The sequence below is a fragment of the Colobus angolensis genome, unplaced genomic scaffold (assembly GCF_000951035.1).
Source record: "Colobus angolensis palliatus isolate OR3802 unplaced genomic scaffold, Cang.pa_1.0 Scaffold61, whole genome shotgun sequence".
Lineage (NCBI taxonomy): Eukaryota > Metazoa > Chordata > Mammalia > Primates > Cercopithecidae > Colobus > Colobus angolensis.
In genome coordinates this window covers 817,267-837,082 of record NW_012119710.1, presented here as the reverse complement: position 1 = coordinate 837,082, position 19,816 = coordinate 817,267, and the positions used below count along the sequence as shown (strand labels likewise).

At 39.1% G+C, this 19,816-nt stretch overlaps 1 protein-coding gene across 2 annotated transcripts in view; it reads right to left on the bottom strand.

Annotated features, from left to right (window-relative positions):
• The window catches only part of HSD17B12 (hydroxysteroid (17-beta) dehydrogenase 12), a 178,970-nt gene that overhangs the window by 57,333 nt on the left and 101,821 nt on the right, over nucleotides 1-19,816 (bottom strand). The window contains exon 4 of one of the 2 annotated variants that reach the window (XM_011963265.1): nucleotides 3,889-3,996. The exons of the other annotated variant lie outside the window; for it this stretch is intronic. Coding sequence (XP_011818655.1) covers nucleotides 3,889-3,996 — 108 coding nt within the window. The remainder of the gene's footprint in view (nucleotides 1-3,888; nucleotides 3,997-19,816) is intronic. 2 annotated transcript variants of the gene reach the window in all.

Here is a 19,816-nt window from a genome sequence, read left to right as displayed (position 1 = left end):
AGAGCGAGACTCCATCTCAAAAAAAAAAAAACAATTAACTTCATCTGTTTCTTTTTACTTTAAAAAAAAATGTGGCTATTGGAAAAGCTAAAATTACTATGTGGCTTGTGTTACATTTCTATTGAACAGTGCTGAGTTCATGCAGAAAACTATCCCCTGCTTCATGCTATCTATTCCAGGCAGCCTTTGATGAGAAGGAAGGAAACTCAAAAGAACTCTGTCTTCATGCCGGGAGTGGTGGCTCAAGCCTGTAATCCCAGCACTTTGGGAGGCCGAGACGGGCGGATCACGAGGTCAGGAGATCGAGACCATCCTGGCTAACATGGTGAAACCCCATCTCTACTAAAAAAACACAAAAAACTAGCCGGACGAGGTGGCGGGCGCCTGTAGTCCCAGCTACTTGGGAGGCTGAGGCAGGAGAATGGCGTGAACCCGGGAGGTGGAGCTTGCAGTGAGCTGAGATCCGGCCACACTGCACTCCAGCCCGGGCGACAGAGCCAGACTCCGTCTAAAAAAAAAAAAAAAAAAGAACTCTGTCTTCAGTTTTCTCTTTATATTCTCTCCATTCTCCTTGGATGATCTCCAGGCCCACTGTTTCAATGCAATTACTACTCATAGATGACTAATCACCAAACTGTATCTGTAGAACAGAGCTCTACTGAAATCTGGATACATATATACATATAAATACACACACACACACACACACACACACACACATATATATATATCCAACTATCAACTTAACAAGCCAACTTAGACATCTTAGAGGAACCCCAGATTTCCAGTTTTAAATGATCTTGACTCCCCAAAAGGCTCCTCCTCAAGGTATTCTCCATTTTAGTAAATGGCAGTGTTGATGCAGATGCTCAAGCCAGAACCTGAAAGTCATCCATGAATTCTCTCTTCTCCTTCCCACTTGGAATCTCTTACAAAGTCTTGCTTCATCTACTTCCTTTATAAATGTTTCTGGAATCCTTCTCTTTCCTACCCCACTGGCTAGGCCAAGCTACCATTATTTTTCCCTGTATCAACTCCCCTGTCCCCCATATACTCTTATTACACCCTGTCCTTCCCTACTCAAAACACTTATCCCATAGATAACTATTTTTCTTATTAGAACATTACACTACATAAATAATGCAGTATAGCTTTCCTTTTTTTTTGAGACAGAGTCTCACTCTGTCACCCAGGCTGGAGTGCAATGGTGCGATCTCAGCTCACTGCAACCTCTGTCTCCCAGGTTCAAGAGATTCTCCTGTCTCAGCCTCCCGAGTAGCTGGAACTACAGATGTGCGCCACCCTGCCCAGCTAACTTTTGTATTTTTAGTAGAGATGGGGTTTTGTCATGTTAGCCAGGTTGGTCTCAAACTCCTGACCTCAGGTGATCCGCTCGCCTTGGCCTCCCAAAGTGCTGGAATAACAGGTGTGAGCCACCGTGCCCAGCCCAGTATAGCTTTCTTATTCGTTGTTGTATCTCTAGTTCACTGATTGATGAAAGAATGAATGAATGAATGCGGAGGGGTACAAATTGTTAACTCACAGCAACTTACTAAGGAACTAGGCTATCAAAACAATGGTTCATTAGTGTATGAGGCCTGGGAAAATATCAGTCCTTATGTCTAAATATCAGTGCTTATGTATTGATACAAGTGCTAGCATTCTAGAAACAGGGGAAAAGTGTTTAGAGACCATGTGTCCTGTATGCTCATCCTCAACAGATCTATCGTGCCTAAACTCATATTGAAGCCTTTCCATATAGGAGGCAGGAAAGAACAGCTAAAGAGTTCCTTGTACAACCCTCCAGCCCTGCAGCAACCTGATGCCCAACGTTTTCCAATGCCAATGCCATAGTCCCAGAGCATCTGCAGTTTCTGGGAAAAGCAGCTAAAGTTTATGTAAAACTAAACACAATTGTGATGAATTTAACTATTTCTGAAAGTAAGTCATTCTCTAAGAGCACAAGTTCAAGAGAAGCAGTAAGATTTTCTCCCTCAGTCTCTTTTCATTAGGGATTCTCAAACTCCCTTCCAGCCTAAACTAGCCTTTATCCCCTAGTCCACCGCTAGTTTGAAAGGAGGTTAGGATGAAGTAAGACAGCTTCCATACTAACCATAAGTTACGATTGCTGATTTGGATTTTTGCAGATGTCAATGGTGACTTATGTATTCCAGATATAAGCTGAGGAAGTCAAGATTTTGTACAGATGTCAGTGGTGCTTTATGTATGTCAGATCTAGGCTAAGGAAGAGGAAATTGTGAAGGACTCCCGGCAATATGTATATTTAAGATCATGCAGACACAAAGGCAAAAACCAGACCTGTGTTCTCATTCATTTTTGCCTACTGGTCTTCCTATAAGTGAGGGAATAGTGGTGTCAGTATACAGGGCATGGTGATGTGTGATATGGACCAGGTAGGAGCTGGGAAAGGATAGCATGTGAAAGCCACGGTTAACCCTAGGTGCAACAGTAGTATGTGGGGCCATACTTGTTTAATTGATTTTTAATAATTGTCTTATCTATTATGGAAATTATGTAAATGACCATTCTTTTATAGAATGAGGAAGGCAGGTGGGGTCTTTATGACTATAGAAATGTTAGAAAATGTTTTAAAAAATTATCTTAATTTATCTGACTTTTATAGCCCAACTAAACAAACAATGGCAATTAGTTGGTTCTCACCAATTTTGACAGTGGGATAAACAGATTTAATGAGGAAGTTTAGGTTTTTTTCGGAACTAGATGCCCTGTTTCTTTCTAGAAATGACTCTCAAAGAGTGGTGGGAAAGTTAACAAAGCCCTTTCTTTTTCCTATGCAATTTTCTGAATTGTTTCCATAATAAAGTTCAATATTCTGATTATCCAAATAAAAGCATCTGTTTCTGGTAATAAGAGCAAGGTAGCTGAGATGTAACAAAAAGGGGCATAAGAAAAAAAAATACAAGACTGAACCCCAGCTGAATCACTCAATCTTTATGTGCCTTCCCTTCTAAACAATCCGTTTTCAACTGGAGCAGAGCTCCACAGAGCAGATGAAACTTGGTCAGGGTGGAGTGGGAATCTTATTTGTATTTTTTTTTTTATAAAGCAGAGATATACATATAGTACATAACTGGATATACAGTGTATTTGTGGTATTAAAATTTCATGAGAGTTAGATTAGGAGAAATCTCTAAAAAGTCTTCTCAGGGGGGTAATAGTGAACAAAAGGCTGAATAAACTATTCTAAGCCTTCATTTCCTCAAGTGTATGGAAATGAGTCAGCACCATCCACCTTAAAGGATTATCGCACTATAACTACCATCAGTCCTATTATCTGTGAGCTCCACGTTCACGGATTCAACCAACAGCGGGTCAAAAATGTTGGGGAGAAAAGAGACGAGTCAAAAAATTGGGGGGGATAAATTCCACAAAGTTCCAAAAACCAAAACTTGAGTTTACCAGCGTGTCTACACATTAAATCTGCACAAATGAAGTGATGTATAGGCATTGTTTTAGGTATTATAAGTAATCTAGAGATGATTTAAAGTATGCAAAAGGATGTGCATAAGCTATATGCAAATACTAAGGCATTTTATATAAGGAACTTGAGCATCTGCAGAGGTCCTGGAACCTATACCCATAGATACCCAGGGACAACTGTATATCTAAATATACACAGAGAATAACAGAAATAACAAGGAAAATAACCAAAATTGTATGTTGTCAATATAGAACTAAAAACACAAATTCAAACGTATCATGTCATCTAGTGATATTATTCACTAAAAATGTCTTAAGTAATCATAATACAATTTTCTCACTAGTCATTTTACCACTTAACATCCAAAGTCATAAAGTCAAATAATAAATACAAGAAGAATCTATAAATGTGGCAAAAATACAAACCTAAGACACCGATTTCAAGACCAGCCAAGCCTGTTTTAATTTTATCATAAATATCTTCTAATGTGAAGTCAACAGCAATGGTTCTTGTCTCCACTTTGAATTTTTCTTCTAGGGAAAAAGAAAACACAAATGGGAGAGTAGGGAAAATTAGTACATGGCAGTGAAGATTAAGGCATTTGATAGCATTATCCTTTCAGACGTTTCCCCTCACCCAATTTGATACAAAATTTAGACCAGGATAAATTTAAGCAATCATGAGACCATCTAAGAGATGATATAGGGTCAACACATTAGTCCTGCAATAAAAATTCCAATGTCGTCACAGAGAGCTGGCTCAATGTTCCTTAATCAGTTCCTCTTTTGTAAATCAATAATGAGAACTACTTTTAGACCCTTAGGTACAAATAATAAAACATGATTCATATAAAGTTATATACTCTTTAAATATCACTGGCTTTGTGATTTTAATTGTAAATTGGTGCTCTGTAACTTCAGGAAGAAGTCTTCATGTTGTAAAATATTTTAAAGTGTGATACATTAAAACAAAAAGTCTATCGTATCACAATGGAAGTAAAATGAACAGGATCTTATTATAATTCGGGAGCTTGGTTAATAGTTAATAATCACTACATTTTAAAATCCACACAAAATGCACAGTAATAAAGGCATAAAGTGACACAAGAAACACCTCAGTGTTCTACTTTACACAAGTCTATTAAGGTCCAAACAGTGCTGATGAAAATAATAGCTTCAGAAATGAGACCCTGAGGAACAAAACTCATCTGAGTTAATGTACAGTATTTACTTTTGCCTTCACTAGTCAGGTCCTGTGAAGAGATAGCACAGGCTTTGAGGTCACACAGACATGAGCACCAATTTCATTTCCACATATATTTGCAAAATGACTTTAAGCAAGTCACACATCTTCTTTGAGCCTCAGCATCCTCTTGCGAAAATGAAGATAATTCTACCTAACCAATGACGTGAGGCTCACATGATACCTATGGTGCACAGAAGGCAGTCCATAAAGGCTAGACTCTCTTTCTCTCCTCAACGATCTCTACTCAGTTACTTAGCCAAGTCCAGTGAGCTAGGAATGCTTATTCTTTAGAACTTGCAGAGAATTCAAAAGAATTAATTTTAAAATCCTGCTTCCAAAAATAAATCTTTCTTCAGTCAAAGTCAGTATCAGCTCATCACAGAGTATGCGGGATTAATCCTCGTAGGAAGTATCTGTTCTTGACCTAAAAGGATTTCTGTCTAAAACTAAAGAGCTGGTTCATGAGAGATCTGATCCTTAGTTAGACTCAATGAAAAGTAGTGACCCTAGGTAGAAATCCATGAATAAACTGAAAAGAAGAATTGACCTAGAAAATACCTTATTTGGTGTTAAAGGTATACTTACTGTTCTAATATAAATGAGTTATATGTGTGCTCATGTAGTGGGAAGTTAGACACGGAGCTGTAATTTCACAATAGCTGGTCCAACATGGCTACTTTAACATTTCACAGAATTTACCACCAGTAAATAAAGAATGCTGATTTTATTATAGCCACATTTTCACAAGGGAAAACAAAAAGCCCCAAAACAAAAGGTTAAAAATATCTTTGATTAAATGAAAAACTTCATTCGAGAATAACATAAGATAAATTTATCTATTTATTTTGAAAAGCAAAGCATTTTTCCATACTAGTATTATGTATTGACATTCAGGAAATTTTCTATCAATAAAAGCCACCTCACAACTCCTGAACCAAATTCACTCTTCTGCATCTCACAGGATTAGATGAATGTACATACTTACATTGTAGAGTTTTGTATAGATATGTTGCTAAAAAGATTCAATGACACTTTTACAAAGAATGTTATTTAGTATTGAACCAAAGCAAGCTCTTTGTATTCACATTAGGATAAGCAAATGGCTTCTGGTACAAGTTTTTCAGGTTAATTAAAATATCTGAATTCATACCTAGATTTCCCAGAATCATAGATTCTGGAAAATCTAACTGAAAAGTGAACACTGCCTTCTTTAAAAAACAACTTTTCTTCACTGCCTGTATTGTGAGTCTTTCCTTTTTTTTTTTTTCTTTTAAGAGATTGGGTCTCAAGCCTGGGCTCAAGTCTCCTTAGTAGCTGGGACTACAGGCACACACCATTGTTTCCGGCTTTTCCTATTTAACATAGGTCAGACCATGATACCCACCTCTTCACAAACCTCCAGAGATTTCCATCTCACTCAGAGTAAGAGCCAAAAGGCATTGGCAACAGCCTAATAAACAGTGTGAGTTTATTAGGCTGAACTCACCTCCAACTACTCTCCCCGTTGCTCCTCAGTTCTAGCCATAAGGGATCCTAGCAGTTGTTTAGATACCGAATGTTGTCCACGTACACTTAGGACTTAAACTTACCATTTCCTATGTTTGGAATGCTCTTCCACATCCCTTGTCTCTGTTGGGTCCTTGAGCAAATGTTACCTTCTCAGAGAAGCCTGCCTTGCCCACCCTTTAATAAATGCAACCATCTCCCCAGCACTCCTCATGCGCTTCCCTGCTTGATTTTATTCCATTGTACTTACTACCTTCTAATATACTAGGTAGTGTATTTTAATAATGAACATCCTTGTCTACAAGTCTTGACTCAAATTAAGCTTCAAGAAGACAAGGACTTGGTTCTGTTTTGTTTAGTTGCTCAACAATGGCACAAATGATCTGGGATCTTTCCACCCTCCTCTCTTTTCCCTTAGGCTGGCTCCTTTTCTGGAGGGCCACTGCCATTCCATGCATCGCATGCAAACAACAGTGTTCGGAGGCAGAAATCGTATGTCTCTGTGATATGTCCCTTTTATAGAGAGAAAATTTCCCCAGAAGAATCCAGCAGACTCTCACCACGTTTCCTTTCCAAGGATTATGGTACATGCATGCTACTGACCAGGGGCATGGGTGGGTGGGCTTTCGGAATTCTATGAACTACCTCCACCTCCACCATCGAGTTCTGTCAATCAACGATAGATGTGCATATATAAGAATAGGACAGGAACTGTCTCTTTCTGGGCCAAGGCAATTGAATAAGAATTATAATGGGGGGTTCTAGAAGGCTAAGGTGGGAAGTAGCTGGCCTATGTTACAAAGGAAAAGCCGAGAACGATGGTGTGTGGCTATAGTCTCAGCTACTCAGGAGACTTGAACTTGGGGCTTGAAGACCAGCCTACAAGTAAATCTAGGCATCTTTCCCCTTCCCATAGCCTATCACCCTGCATGTGACCCTGCCAACAGAAGGCAAGACAAATGGACAAGAATCCTCTAACTTTAAACATCAGCACAAGGGTGAATTAAGCACCTGAAACAGAAGTAGATACCAGATACCCATAACACAGCCCTCATTTCCACCTTCACACCTCCCCAACCCGTTTTTTTCATAAAACCACTAGTCTGCAACTCACCAACAGCCCACCGCTAGGGAAGAATAAGCACTTACCAAAGCTTTTGGAGTAGTACTTCTGGAACTCTGATCCTTGACTGATTACAAAGGTCTAAGAAATGACGCAGCCTCTCTCTGTTTTCCAGAGTAGGAGTTGAAATAAGTTAAAATCAATATCCTACAAGTGTGTAGGATAAAGATGCACAAACAATTGGATTTGGAGGTTGCAATGAACATGAGATGAGCCACACAATCGCCCCTTCAATGAAACTGATGTTGCCCTAATTGTGGGAGCATCACCAGCAGAAAGCTTTTGGGTGTCAGCCTCAGCTGCAGAGTTGCCTTGTCCAGGATCACACTCTTTCCATAGCATCCTCATCCAATGGCTGATCCAGGTGAACATTTAAAATGATTGGACAGCTTGTACCTATAAGATTCTGATTCCAGAAGTATAGTCTGTTTATTATCTTATTTTTCTGTTCTTTCACAATGCCCTAGATTTAGTTATTCTAGATCTAAAATGGGTTTTAATGTTTCTAGTAATGCAAGTCTACTTTGTTGTTCTTCTTTAAAAATTTATTGCTTATCCTCACCTGTTTAGTCTCAGTTTTGATTGGGATTGCATTAAACATTTCAATTAAAGAATGACAATGTGGCATTCCCTTCGGGCTCTCCATTTATTCAAATGTTTTGTTTAAATGTCTCACAGTAAAATCCTGTGATTGCAAATTCTTAAAGAATTAAAGAATTCCATGATGAGAATAGTACACACCATTATATACAGATAGGCAGTACTATTGATGCCTATTGACAAGCTGTTGGTATTTGAAATTGTATGAGCTGGCATCCCACTACTTACAGTTGTGGTTACATATATATAGTCATGACCCATCCCAACTTTATTTTCAGATGAAAATAATTCTCAGATGGTCTTGACCAACTGCCTCTCAGCCTAGTGGCTAAGAAAGACCAAACACCAAGAAGAAAAAGGCTGGTATGAACTACTCAAGGCAGTCAACTAACTAGAAATGGAGGCAGAAATGCAACTCTGGCATAAAAAGCGGGGAATGAAGCTAAGCTACGCTGATACTATTCACTCCCTTTCTATCTACTGCTCCACTGAAAACCAGGTAACTACAATTGTGGAAAAGCAGAAAGCAAATATTATTTACAACAATAGTGCTATAGAATAATGAATATCGTCACTGGCCTCAAACCATTCCATCACCTGCAAGAGCACATGCCCCACTCCTACAGTCACACTGCTGTTTACGACACAGAGTATTCAGAATTCATTCAAGGTCAAGTCTGGAATTGACAGAAAAGGAACTGAACCCTGCAATAGTCTCAAGATGCTGCTGGAACACCTCTCAATATTAAAACTCACACATTTTTAGGTGCAAGCCAAGAAAGGTGATAAATATATTCAGAATGGCCTTAGGTTTATCGTACTTCCAGCTATGGTCATTATCATTTTCATTTTGCTCAACAAATTGGCATCTCCTTTTAAATTTCTCTTTCTGTAAGAATAATTTTATAGATTTTAGAAGGACTTTCCTCAAATTTTTGCCCTAGGTGGCTAGGGATATTAAGTCTGGGAATGTTATAAAAGAAGTCTAATCTATATAAACTTGTATGTTATTTGTGTTTTTTTCTATTAATAAAACCAAAATGTATATGTTGACACTCCTACATCTGCTCCAAATAAACAGCCTGCCTTCCCCTGTAAGTTTCAGGTACTATCCATTATGAAATTCCTGTCATATAACCCTTCCTCACTTTTTCCATATTATAACATTATTATAACATTCTTTAAGATTTAAGTCATGTTACCACATCCGTGGACATATTTTTCACTATTCCCATTTCCTGCAAGGTAAAGCTACTTCCACTCTCTGCTGTGCTCCTAGAGACCTTCTATACAACCCTACGAGGCACTTATTATATTAAGCAAAGAGTCTGTTTCTTAAACAGGGAGCACTCTTTGTCATCTTTGTATTCCCTGCAGCTAGCACCATGTCTGGCATAAAGCAGAGGTCATTCTGCTCAATGTTTTTTAAATGAGTAAATAAAGCTAGGCCAACACAGCTGATTCATTAAAATCATCTTCTCAATACTTGTTGGATCCTCCCTATAGAAATTACATTTCTTTCATGCTGGTAAGAAATATATGTATAAGACAGAACATTAGGCATATTAAAATGTAAGCTAGAGTGGGGTGTGGTGGTGCACACCTGTAGTACCACCTACTCTGGGGGCTGAAGCAAGAGGATCATTTGAGCCCTGCAGTTTGAGACCAGCCAGGACAACATAGCAAGACTCCAGCTCTCAAAAAAAAAAAAAAGACAAATTGAGAGACAGTTCAGTTACTCCATCTGTCATACACGGGTCTAGACTATCATTCTCATATAAATTCAAACATTTTAGAGTTATAAGAAACCTTAGAAACCATCCCATCTCATGAATACACTATTCCAGGAGCTTGGCTCAGGGGCACATATATGAAGGTTGAGGATATTTTAGTCATGGACCAATCTCCCTTATTCCAGTCTTAGAAAAGATAATGAGTTGGGGAGAGGAGACTCTTAGAGAAATAGCACCATATTCAATGCGTACCAATTTTAGCATCTTAAATCTAAATTCATAAAATTCAGTTTGTAACCATAAAAATGTCTCATACTTTTTTTTTTAAAAAAAAAGCTCTCCATTTTCACATAAAATTATGTTTTACAGTATTTAGAGATTTAAAAGATGCAAGAGAAGTCTTTTATACTTTCTCTAATTTTAAGGGGAAAAGAAAAAAACGAAGTCCCCTAACCAATTTCTCTCCACTTCCCTTCTTTTCCTGTCTTCTTTTCCCCACAACTCCCAGGCCTTACCTATCCTTACATCCCTATCCCTTGGGGTGAGACAACCCCCAACAAAGACAGCCTGCCTTATATGGCTTTGGAGAAGGTGATTGTGTCCTAGAAGGGAATAATTGATCTGACTCCATTTTTAAAGGCCCATTTAATTACAATTAACAGAGATGCTACACAAATAATGGTCTATTTCCTTTTTTTATGTTGCCCTTGGAAAAATATTTATGACAATTTTAATCTCATATGAAGAGACCCACTTTCAGTCAAGCCAAAAAATTAATCATAGCTCATCAGGATTCTAACTCAAACCAAGCATTTCTTTATTTTAAGCCAAGGTTATTATATTTTTTTCATTATAGCCTCTTTAACTAGAACAAACACCTGCAATAAATAAAAACCTTATGCCGCGTGAATCTATTCTATTGATAGGACGTGAATAGGCCCTATCCTTTTGAAAGCTTTGAGTTCTACAGTTGGTCCAGGCATTGTAAACTCTTGGACAAACCACTCTTGAAGAAATTTTCATATAGCAATGTTGATTTTTCTGCACTTCGTAAGCAAAAGGTCCATAGAAGTATCTGAATTTTATCTTTTGAGGGGAGAAAAAAGCAAAATTTTTTTTTTTTTTTTTTTTTTTGAGACAGTCTCTGTCACCCAGGCTGGAGTGCAGTGACATGATCTCAGCTCACTACAACCTCCGCCTCCCAGGTTCAAATGATTCTCCTGCCTCAGCCTACCAAGTAGCTGGGAGTACAGGCACCCACCACCATGCCCAGCTAAATTTTGTATTTTTAGTAGAGTCAGGGTTTTGCCATGTTGGCCAGGCTGGTCTCGAACTCCTGACCTCAGGTGATCCGCCTGCCTTGGCCTCCCAAAGTGCTGGGATTACAGGCATTAGCCACTGCTCCTGGCCCAAAGTATCATTCTTAAGATTACTACACTTAAGATTCCAAGATGCTACTGCTAGCGATATGAAAGCAGAGTTCACTGGAAGAGCCTGGGATACAGTTAGAAGCCCGGCACTTGAGTGCCAACTCAACTGGTTGCTGGCCTAAGGCCCTTCACTCAAGCCTTTGAACTTTCAAGAATACCATTTCTTAGCCTATAAAACCACAAAAAACAATACCCACCCTACACAGTTTTTTTTTTTTTTGAGATGGCGTTTTCCTTTGTTGCCCAGGCTGGAATGCAAGGGCGTGATCTCGGCTCACTGCAAATTCCACCTCCTGGGGACAAGAGATTCTCCTGCCTCAGCCTCCCGAGTAGCTGGGATTACAGGCGCCTGCTACCACGGCCCGTTAATTTTTGTATTTTTTATTGGTGGTCTCGAACTCCTGACCTCAGGTGATCCACCTGTCTCAGCCTCCCAAAGTGCTGGGATTACAGGCGTAAGCCACTGTGCCCGGCCCATAATAATTCATAAGTTTTAAATTGCATGCCATTCTAATTAGCATGATGAAATCTTGCACTGTCCTGCTGTTAGTGTGAATCATACCTTTGTCCAGCATATCCATGCTGTACACACCACCCACTCTTTAGTCACTTAGTAGCTCTCTTGGTTATCAGATCAAAAAAAGAGCATATATAGGTATAGAGGGTTCAGCACTATCCATAGTTTCAAGCATTCACTGGGGATCTTATGGCATATGCCCTGCAGACACGGGGGGACTTCTCTATCTGCTGATATCTACAAAGATGGCTGCTTGACAAATAGTTGTTTTTTCCTTAATAGCATAGGCTGCTGTAGGTATAATCCGTATCGTTAACTCTTACCTCCTTGCATCAGCTACATATTTTTTCAAGCTGACATGAACATCTGATTCTGCTTTAAAAAGTGATTCATTACCATATAATCCGTGGAATCAGTGGTCATGATGTACTATTTTTAGCCTTGCCTTTAGAGTCCAAGTATTTCCTTGACTCAATTTCCTTGTAATTAACCTTTAAATTATTGTATGTTATCTATTCCAAGGTGTACATTTTAATTCACTTTTCATCTCTGAAATCAAGGTGTTTCATAATTGATGGCAAGTCAGTTTAATTAGTGAATTTTCCTTCTTAGTGGTTATAAGCTGCATCGTTGCTTCATGATCAATGGTATCTCAGATTTGATGAAAGAAGCCTGGGAACCTTGCTGACAGTCACCCTTCTCTCTCTTTTTGGGAGGAGGGGGCGGTGGGCAGTAGGACAGGGTCTCTCTCTGTCACACGGGGTACAGTGCAGTGGCGTGGACATGGCTCACTGCAGCTTGGACCTTCTGGGTTCAAGAGATCCTCCCATCTCAGCCTCCCAAGTAGCTGAGACCACAGGTGCAGGCCACCATGCCCATCTAATTTTGGGGGTTTTGTCATATTGCCCAGGCTGCTCTCAAACTCGTGGGCTCAAGTGATCTGCCTGCTATGAGCTCCCAAAGTGCTGGGATTACAGGCGTGAAGCCACCATGCCTGGCCCACCCTTCTCTTTAATGTCACCAAATGACCTGGGTCAGCTTCCAAATGCAAAATTCCCAGTACTCTAGGGATCATAATATTCCACCACCACCGGTAGTCAAAGAGACAAAAAGATTTCCCATTCTAAACCAAGGCCCCTGTGCTCATTCATTTAATCAGGAGCATGGCCAGTTGCAATCTGGCAAAGCATCTCACTCCCTAAACTGTAAGCTCTATGAGGGCAGGATCTGTGCCTGTTTTTTGCCCTTTACTACTGTATACTCAAAGCCCAACAGTACCTGGTACTTTATAGGAGCTCAATAAATGTTTTGATTGAGTAAATTCAAGAAATACATACTAAGTCGTGCCCATGTGTCAGGCTTCACCCTGAGGACAATAACAAATACCCTCAAATAGGTTATATTTGGATGAAGGAGATATGTGTAAATCCAATTGCTGCTCTAATAAATATAAACAAAGCATCAAAGAGAAAGCAATTCACTCTTGCAGAGTGCTATTTTACATAGTAGGTAACATTTGTGTGGAGTTTTTGGTGAAGAGTAGGAATTGGCCCTACCAAGAAAGGGCAGATGTTGGCAAAAACAGAAAGCATAGAAAATGAATAGCATGTTTTAAGAATCTCTGTGGATGGCATATGTGGTGCACACAGAGAAGCGGAGAGAAAATTTGTAGATGAGAGCTGGTGGAGGTTGTATGGTCCGAGATAACAAATAGGACTAGCTACTTCATTTGTGGGACCCAGTGTAAAATAAAAATGTGGGACACCCTTGTTCAAAAGTTATTAAGAATTTCAAGATGGTAACAGCAGAGCATTAAACCAAGTATGGACCCTTCTAAGTGTGGGGCCCCATGCAAATGCTCAAGTCACAGGCCTATGGAATCAGCCCTATAACAAGTTTCTATTTCCTCCTGTGTGTTATAATTACTTAGGAGAGGTTATTACAGTGAGAAGTTACAAGATCACACTTCATTTTTTTTTGAGGAAGGAAATGACAGTGGCAGAGTAGAAGATACACAGCTTGTTATAAAAAGCGACAGGTGGCAGGCAGAGAACAAAGCAGCTGCTTCATTAGTCCCGTGAGAGAGGAGGGTCCCATGGAGAGAGAGACAGCAGTGGGAAGAGGAAGGCAGGCTGGGCTGGGAGGGACTTCTGAGTGACAGCCTGCAGGACTTTACAACTGAGCAGACAAACAGCTCTACGAAGAGAGAGAACACAGTGGTTTTATACATTTGCTTTAGAAATCTAGTTAATGAAACGTCACATTTTATAGCTAAAACAGTCCTTCTAGTTCTGCATATGAGGCAATGCTCCTGTGATTATGTCCCAACATTTTTTTAATCATATGAAATGTGTCTCTCTGTTAGTAAAACGAGTCTTTCCTTGAGGTAAGTTGCTTTCTCTCTCTTTGTTAGCTTGAAAAATGAAATGACTACCAAGATTTGGGCCAGAGCTGACCAATTTTCCATGCAGGATAACCGTGACCTACAAATCAAGTTAGAAAGCAAAAAGAGATATTCTTGTAACCCACCAGACTATTTCTCCCTTCTTCTTTCACGCATAAAGATTGCTAAAGTTAATTAGAAGTCAAATATCACACAGTACCTTTATTTTAAAAATGCTGATTAAGCTAATTTTTTTTTTTTAAAGTAACCCCTTTTTATTTTAACCTGTCACTTTGTTCTTACGAGATTCCACTCTGGTTTTGTAAAATCTTGCCACAGGAAAAAAGTATTCTTTTCAAAGGTCTGGATCTCCCACTTTGGTAGTTAGAAAAAAGAAGCTTAACAGTTGATTTTGTTTTTTTTTTTTTTTTTTAAAGGAACTTTGGGGCAGAAAACTCACCATAAAATTTAAAATAGCTATTGAAATGAGTATTTACTTTATTATTAGTAGTAGTATTTTTGTTTTTCCAAGACGGAGTCTTGCTCTGTCACCCAGGCTGGAGTGTAGTGGTGCAATCTTGGCTTACTGCAACCTCCGCCTCCCAGGTTCAAGCAATTCTCCTGCCTCAGCCTCCCGAGAAGCTGGGACTACAAGCACCTGCCACAGTACCCGGCTAATTTTTGTATTTTTAGTAGAGATGGAGTTTCACAATGTTGGCCAGGCTGGTCTTGAACTCCTGACCTCAGGTGATCCACCCGCCTCGGCCTCCCAAAGTGTTGGGATTACAGGTGTCAGTCACTGCACCCAGCCAAGTATTTACTTCATTGCCATTTACACTTAAAGATATTTCAACAATATTTTGTCAAGAGTATAACAATCTTTCTGTTCAACACAGAAAACACCCTCTCTTCATGTATCAAAACAGCATAGTTTTTACATATTAATACAAAATTAAAGCAAAGGCAGTTGATACACAATCTGTTCTCCTATACTTTCAGAACAACGAATAAGAATTTGAAGGCAAGGCTAGGTGGCTCACACCTGTTATCCCAGCACTTTGGGAGGTGGAGGCAGGTGGATCACCTGAGGTCGGTAGCTCGCAACCAGCCTGGCCAACATGCTGAAATCCAGTGTCTACTAAAAATACAAAACTTAGCCTGGCGTGGTGGCACACGCCTATAATCTCAGCTACTCTGGAGGCTGAGGCATGAGAATCACTTGAACCCAGGAGGTGGAGGCTGAAGTGAGCCAAGATCACCACTGCCCTCCAACCTGGGCGACAGAGCAAGACTCTGTCTCAAAAAGCAAACAAACAAAGAATAAGAACTTGACACAAGTCATTTTGACCCTAGGATTCCCTAAAAGACACAGAGATACCATATAAAATGTATAGAGATATAGTTAACATTCTACCAACAAAACAGGAGTAATAATACAGTTATCAATTTCTGAGCATCGACTATACGCCAAGAACGCTACTAAATAACATTAAGTTATCCAATCTGTACAATAACTTACTGGTATATTGCTGAAGTTTAAAATAATTATTCTCACAAATATCAGTTTTCAACATTTGAAAGGTCATGTTGTTTTTTAAATTTTGAAATAATCTCAAACCAGGAAAGCTGCATATATTTTACAAATAACTTTTTTCCCCTGAATCATTTTAGATTAAATTGCTGACATGATGCCCAGCACCCAAAAATACTTTGATGTAGTGGTTCTCAAAATGTGATCCATGATCCCCGAAGAGTAAAAAATACTGATATTCTCTGCCCTCTTCACTATATTGAGAAAAGCAAGGGTGGGTAAAATTGCTAGAACCTAAACAAGAATCAAAGCAGTGGCACCTTGCTGTATTGGAAGTCATTGTATTCTTCACATGTAAAAAAGAAAAAAATCAGTTTTATTTAAACATACCCCTTGATGAAGCAGTGAAAATCATTAATTTTATTAAATCTCTATTTGAGTATAAATCTTTTTAATGTTCTGTGTGACAAAATGGAAGGTATGCATGAAGCACTTTTTCTGTGTTCCTAATACAATGGCTGTCTTGAGGAAAAGCATTTGTGCAATTGAGTCGTGAGCTGAATTAGCCCCTTTTTTTCACGCAACACCACTTTATATGAAAGAACAACTGACAGAAAAACGATGCTTATTTGAATTTGGCAGGCATATTCTCAAAAATGAATGAGATTAGTTTGTCACTTCAAGGAAAACAAGCAACAATATTTGCTGTCCATGATAAAATTTAAGCTTTTAAATGAAAATAAGAGTTTTGGAAAACTTGTATCCACCCCCATCAGCTTAAGAGAAAAAACTTTTCTGATAAGATTGGGGGTGATATTAACAATTGTGATTATCTTTGATACTGTGTCAACATTTGGAAGATCTGCAAAATTCAGGAACCAATATTTTCCAAGTGATCAATGCATAACGTTACAAAGTCATGATGGATAAAAGACCTATTCAGACTGTGAGGTAGAACAATGAATTTAATATTTTAATGTCACTGAGTATAAAAAATTGATGTAATTTCAGATTTCATATTGCAACTAACTTTTAAGAAGCTTTCACTTGGAATGTTTTGATGTACCAAAAGAATATCCACAATCATCCAAAGAAGATATTACAAGAGCTTTCTCTTCTCCAACTACGCATCCATGTAAAGCCAGATTTCCTCCTACTTCAACCACAATAACAAATTGCAGTAGACTGAATGCAGAAGTAGATATGCAAATCTAACTATGTTTTAGACTAAACTATGTTTGGACTAGAGCAAGCTCTGCTCTAGTCACATCCTGGAAGCTGGCTAGTCTACGCATAGCCAAAGCTTGAGGACTCCTCAAGCAAGTAAATGTAGTTAAAAATCTTAAAGACTAATAGTTTTCCTGTAATATTAACTGTTTTTCCCAGGAAAGGACCTCTTTTGGCCTTGCTAGACAGGAATATGCTGTACATTGCTTTGTTGTTGTTATCCCCCTTAATCATGCTGGAAGAAATACCTATCTGTAGAAAGGTGTCCCCGGCTGGGCGTGGTGGCTCACACCTATAATCCCAGCATATTGGGAGGCTGAGGCAGGCGGATCAGGAGGTCAGGAGATCTAGACCATCCTGGCTGACACGGTGAAACCCCATCTCTACTAAAAATACAAAAAATTAGCCGGGCATGGTGGCAGCCCTGTAGTCCTAGCTACTCGGGAGGCTGAGGCAGGAGAATGGCATGAACCTGGGAGGCGGAGCTTGCTGTGAGCTGAGATTGTGCCACTGCACTCCAGCCTGGGCGACAGAGTAAGACTCCGTCTCAAAAAAGAAAAAAAAAAAAAGAAAGTTGTTCCCACTGTACACACACTACTTGGTCAAGGAACCCAAACCCGTCTGGCCCAGCAACAATTCTGAGTCTTTAAGTCATTCTTTAAGCATATAAACCAGAAGTTACCAGAGCCTCCTCCTTTAGCAAAAAAAAAAACCCTATTTACTTAGCTGGCTGAAAACATTGTCAGCAGCCTAAGCGTTTCCTCATGTTATGTTTATAGAAAAGCTAACATGAGAGACCAATAGCCTTAAGAAGCAAAAAAGTTAACGCTTCAAAATAATTTTACTTTAACTGACTCTTTCCCCAAACAGATGCCCACAAGTTCAAGCATCTGACTCTTAAACACTTCTATTATTAAGAAATACTACGTTGCTCGCTAAAAAAAGGCTTTTAAGACCCAGTAAAAGAACTAACCTGCTTAGGACATGATAAAGTTGGAACACGTGCCTGTACAGGTTTAGCACAGGTTTAATCCTAAGTGTTTATTTAGAAAAACAATTTCCAGCTATAAGAAGATTTGAAACTCTTATTGTAAGTATACTGCTAGTAATAATAACTTGCTTGCTGCTTCCCTGTGTATTACCCTTGCTCCTTCAAATGATAAAAGGTTTTGTTGCTACCTTGGTTCATCAGAAAACTTCAGCACAAGTGTATTACATGAATCACTATCACTCTGTCTCACAAAGAGACTTGGAAAGTAAAAATAAAAGTGAGAGCTTCCACTAATAAGTGGATATCTCAAAGGTGGGGAATAAGCAAGGAGACCACCACTTCTCCTGCTGCCCTCCACCCCCACCTGCCCTTGCCTAGTTTATAAGACAGGGGAAAAGAAAAAAGCAAAAAGTTAAAAAGAAACAGAAGTAAGATAAATAGCCAGATGGCCTGGCATCACCACCCAGCCCTGGTCGTTAAAATAATAGTAATAATAATATCAATCCCTGACCTAAACTACTTGTGTTATCTGTAAATTCCAGACATTGTATGAAAAAGCATTGCAAAACTTTCTGTCCTGTTAGCTTATGCATGTAGCCCCCAGTCACATTCCCCATGCTTGCTCGATCTATCACGACTCTTTCATGTGGACCCCTTAGAGTTGTAAGCCCTTAAAAGCGCCAACGATTTCTTTTTGAGGGAGCTCAGCTCTTAAGACACAAGTCTGCCGATGCTCCTGGCCAAATGAAGCTTCTTCCTTCTTTAATCCGGTGTCTGAGGAGTTTTGTCTGTGACTCATCCTGCTACAATGCCAGATATTAAAGTGATTTTGTAAATGTAAAACAATGTGATTGTTCTCACTACATTTTGTTTTGTTTCAGACTATATAGTTATTTTCCCTCAAAATGTGTAGTGTTAACATGTAAAGGGTTTATTGTTATTTTTAAGTGAGTTAAATAATTATTTTTTAGGTTTCTCAGTTTCAATTTATAATGTGATAAACATTGATAGTGGTATCCTATGCAAACAAAGGCTCTTTGGGGATGAATTCATGTCTTTTGCAGGGACATGGATGAGGCTGGAAACCATCACTCTCAGCAAACTAACACAAGAACAGAAAACCAAACACCGCATGCTTTCACTCATAAGTGGGAGTTGAACAATGAGAATGAGAACACATGGACACAGCGAAGGGAGCATCAAACACTGGGGCCTGTTCAGGGGGTGGGTGGCAAGCAGAGGGATAGCATTAGGAGAAATACCTAATGTAGATTACGAGTTGATGGATGGAACAAACCACCATGGCACGTGTACACCTATGTAACAAACCTGCATGTTCTGCACATGTATCCCAAAACTTAAAGTATAATTTAAAAAAAAAAGGTGGAAAAAAAAAAAGCTCTTTGGAGTCCTCAATAATATTTAAGGGTATAAAAGGGCTCTGAGACTAAAAAGTTGAGAATGCTGCCTTAGTATGTACTTACTACAGTCTCCTAAACGATACAATACAACCATCGAAATCAAGAAATTAACACTGATGAATCATTAGTATTGATGAATAATTACTATCTTGTAATCCTCAGAGCCTGTCAATTTTTACTAGTTGCCCCAACAATATCCTTTACAGCAAAAGGATCCAAATCAGAATCAACCTGATACATTTAGCTACCATTCTGGTTAGCCTGCTTCAATCTGGAACAGTCTTTTGGTCTGTCCTTGACCTTCATATCCTTGAAACATTGAAGATTACAGGCCAATTACTTTGTAGAATGTCCCTCAACTTAGGTTTGTATACTTCCTCATGATTAGACTCAGGATATGCACTTTTGGCCAGAATATCACAGAAGTGATGCTGTGTTTCTCACTGCATCCCATCAGGTGGCACATCATTTTGATTTGTCCCAGTACTGACGATGATAACTTTAGTCTCTTATTAAGGTAGTGTCTGCCAGTTTCCTCCACTAAAAAGTTACTATTTATTCCTTTTTAATTTGCAAGTTTTTTTTGTATCCTGTGGGAAGATACTTTAAGACTACATTAAATCCCATTCCTTGTAAAAATTTCATT